Source organism: Austrofundulus limnaeus, unplaced genomic scaffold (assembly GCF_001266775.1).
Source record: "Austrofundulus limnaeus strain Quisiro unplaced genomic scaffold, Austrofundulus_limnaeus-1.0 Scaffold332, whole genome shotgun sequence".
NCBI classification, from domain to species: domain Eukaryota; kingdom Metazoa; phylum Chordata; class Actinopteri; order Cyprinodontiformes; family Rivulidae; genus Austrofundulus; species Austrofundulus limnaeus.
In genome coordinates, this window is record NW_013952734.1 from 151,682 (window position 1) to 155,256 (window position 3,575).

Genomic DNA, 3,575 nt, shown 5'->3' on the forward strand with positions numbered 1-3,575 from the left:
TTTATAAATAAGCTCAATTGTATCTGTTACCCTTTCAAAATAAAGTCTAAATTCTAATTTTGAACACTCAGCGTCACATTCTTCTTACAGAAATACATGAAAACTTCCAGAAATCAAAGAAGAAACACTTTAAATTCACTGGAAGTTATTTATGTTCCAGATTTCAGCTGGTAAAATAAAGATCAAATAAATAAAATAAAACTGTTACAATGTTTGTGCTGAAAGAATTCCCTTCACATTAAAACTAATCCGAACCTTAAAGTCAGAAAACATCTGGTGATCGTAGGTCGTTGTGCCGATGGGTTCATTTCACTTTTAGTCCAAATTTAAGAAATTTTAGTGTCAAAATTCAGAAACAAAATTTTGATTTATTTTGTATTAGTGGCTTTAATTTGAAGTAACAAAAGAGATAAAATGAGCAGAAGGAGGATAATCTGAAAAGGTTTGATTGAGTTCAGATCATTTTAATGTCTCCGCTGGAAACATGTTTGTTTTTATAAAATCAACAAGTTGGACGGTAAAAACTTGACTTGCACATCCTTCAAATACAAAAAGTCAAAAGAAAACATCTTTATTTTTAAGAAACTTGACATAAAACACATGATTTTATTTATTTCTCACATTACTGGCGTATGTTCTTCTGAACTTGGCCCAGCTCATGTGAAACAGGAAGTGACATCAAAGGGGACCTGAAAAGAAAAGCTCTGGTTTTTGTTTATTGAAAAATATATTTGAACTTTAACACTTCTTCATTTCTCTCTGATTCAGAATGATCTAAAATCATCAGATTCTTCTCGACGGTCAGTGTTAGTCTTGTAGCAGCGCTCTGTTTACATTCAGACATACCCCTCTGACATCACTTCCTGTTAGTTCACACACAAATATCTCCACAACTGTTCATCTCGGCGACGTGATTTTTATTTTGCAATAATTTATCCATGTTATGTTTCCAAAAATGTCTTCGTGTTTAKTACAAACATTTGGTGTCACAGGCACTTTAAGTCTTAGTGAAAGAGTAGAAGCTCATAACGTGTTTTCTTTGCTCCGGACCCTCATTATGAACTGGAGGAGCCCCCCTTCCCCCCGTTAGCTGTGGACCCTCCTGTCTTCAGCTTTCAGTGAAGTCAGAGCTTAACGTCACACAGGACAGCTGACTTCCTGCAGAAACAACCAACAGCTTCATTGATCAGGAAGCATCCAGATTAAAGCTGATTAAAAAACATCATCTTCTTACATCACTTTATCTAATCTGGTAGATTATTCTGCCTGGATTATTCAGCTGCTTCANCCTTTAGAAATTACCGGTAAAGTTCGGAGGAATACGGTTCATTTAACTGACCTTATTTTGGTAGTTTTCTTTAACCATTTCTGGTCCAACAAAACGTCTCATTCATCGTCCTCCGGCGCACTGAAACCATCGAAGTCCTCTTAAGCTCCAAAGTTTTTATCAGTCATATTCCACCGTGAAAAATGTCTGTTTTATCCCCTTTTATGAGTTTTTGGCCATTGACTATCTTTAAATCGCTGCTTCCTGGTACAACAGTCGGCTCTGGAAGCGATCGCTTTTTTCTTTTTTTTTTCCTTTCTGTTTTTGAAGGGAGTGGTTGAAGCAAATGGAGCATAAGAGCCCCCTGGTGGCTGAAGAAAAAAATCCATGTATAAGCCGCACCGGACTACAAGCCGCATGGTTCAAAGCTCAGGAAAAAAGTCGTGGCTTATAGTCCGAAAAATACGGTACATGGAAAATGAAAAGTAAAAAGATGAAGCAACTGGACTTGTGTTTTGGAGCTGTAAACACACGGAGCTACAGATTTAAACAGCGAGACTTGAGGTTGGTGTCTTATCGGTCCTTCACCCCCTCCTCCTGATGAAAAAGTCAGATGAATGTGACATGAGCGTTCACACTGCAGTCACTTTGAAAACATCAGATATATATCAGATTTAAAACCACATACTGAAACGGCCTGGGTTGGATTTGTCGCGTTCAGACTGTCAAACAATCGGATTTGGGTCACATTTGCCTGCAGTGTGAACGTAGCCTTTGATGCTCTTTTCTCAGCAGGCGTGCGGTCTCTGTCAGAGTTGTTGTCGTCTCTGGATCGCAGCTTGGAGGCGAAGAAGAGGAAGAATGTGAAGGTCCTGTGGTCCGCGGCGGCGGTGAGTCGCAATGACAACTGTTGTTCTTATTGTCATCATGAAAACAGATTGAGGATGTGTGTGTGTATGTGTCTGCAGGTGTGTCGATGTGTGAACGGCGTTCGTCTCACAAGCTGTAAGAGTGCGAAGGACCGCACGGCGATGTCTGTGACCCTGGAGCAGTGCTCCATCCTGAGGGAGAACCACCAGCTCAGCCAGCAGCACTTCAGCACCGCGCTCAGCTCCATGAGGAGGTGCAGCTTCCTCCTCCTCCCCTCTTCTCTCCTCTCCTCCTCTCCTGTTTCTTACTTCCTGTCTTCATGTTTTTCTTTTCTCTTTTCACACCTGCACACATTGGCTCCTCCTCCTCCAGATCCCGCCTGTCCTGGGGGCAGATGCTGGGTTGTTATGCCCACTCAGGGTTCACCGTCTCTGGGTTAGATCCAGACCAGCCTCCCTCGGGTCTCCGCAGTCTCCGGCTCCCTCGGTGTTCGGCCTGCGAGCGGCACTTTTACCCTGTAGCCTTTCTGCTGGTGACCTCTCATCTGCTGGTCCTCTGGCTGATCCTCAGCTTGGTGGTCCTGCTAGCCAAATACCAGTGAACAAGGCCAGACCCGGAACACTGGGGAGAACAGATAATAAGTATTCTGAGGTTTGTGACACCAGATTGAGGAAAAAAAAAATGTCTTAAATGGAACAGACTGGTTGTAACATTAGACATTATTTAATAAACATTTACTTCAACTGTAAAAACAAGACTGTAAAATGTAACACTTTATAGTCATTTTTATATGCATTAGCTCAGAAGCTAATGCTATATAGTCATTTATGTATGCTTTAGCTCAGAAGCTAACGCTATATAGTCATTTATATATGTATTAGCTTTGAAGCTAATGCTATATAGTCATTTATGTATGCATTAGCTCAGAAGCTAATGCTATATAGTTATGTATGCATTAGCTCAGAAGCTAACGCTATATAGTCATATATGTATTAGCTCAGAAGCTAATGCTATATATTCATTTACATATGCATTAGCTCATAAGCTAATGCTATAAATTCATTTTTATATGCATTAGAGCTCAGGAGCTAATGCTATATATTTATTTTTATATGCATTAGCTCAGGAGCTAATGCTATATATTCATTTTTATATGAATTAGCTCAGAAGCTAATGCTATATACTCATTTATGTATGTATTAGCTCAGAAGCTAACGCTATATAGTCATTTATATATGTATTAGCTCAGAAGCTAATGCTATATACTCATTTATGTATGTATTAGCTCAGAAGCTAACGCTATATAGTCATTTATATATGTATTAGCTCAGAAGCTAACGCTATATAGTCATTTATAAATGTATTAGCTCAGAAGCTAATGCTATATAGTCATTTATAAATGTATTAGCTCAGAAGCTAATGCTATATAGTCATTTAT

At 39.4% G+C, this 3,575-nt stretch overlaps 1 protein-coding gene across 1 annotated transcript in view; it reads left to right on the forward strand.

Moving 5' to 3' along the window:
• Positions 1-2,894, forward strand: part of LOC106527572 (type II inositol 3,4-bisphosphate 4-phosphatase) — a gene marked incomplete at its 5' end in the record, with an annotated part of 30,245 nt that extends 27,351 nt beyond the window's left edge. Inside the window, 3 exon segments of the mRNA XM_014022494.1 lie at positions 2,060-2,157; positions 2,236-2,390; positions 2,510-2,894. Coding sequence (XP_013877948.1) covers positions 2,060-2,157; positions 2,236-2,390; positions 2,510-2,738 — 482 coding nt within the window.
• Between the last annotated feature and the right edge of the window lie 681 nt (positions 2,895-3,575).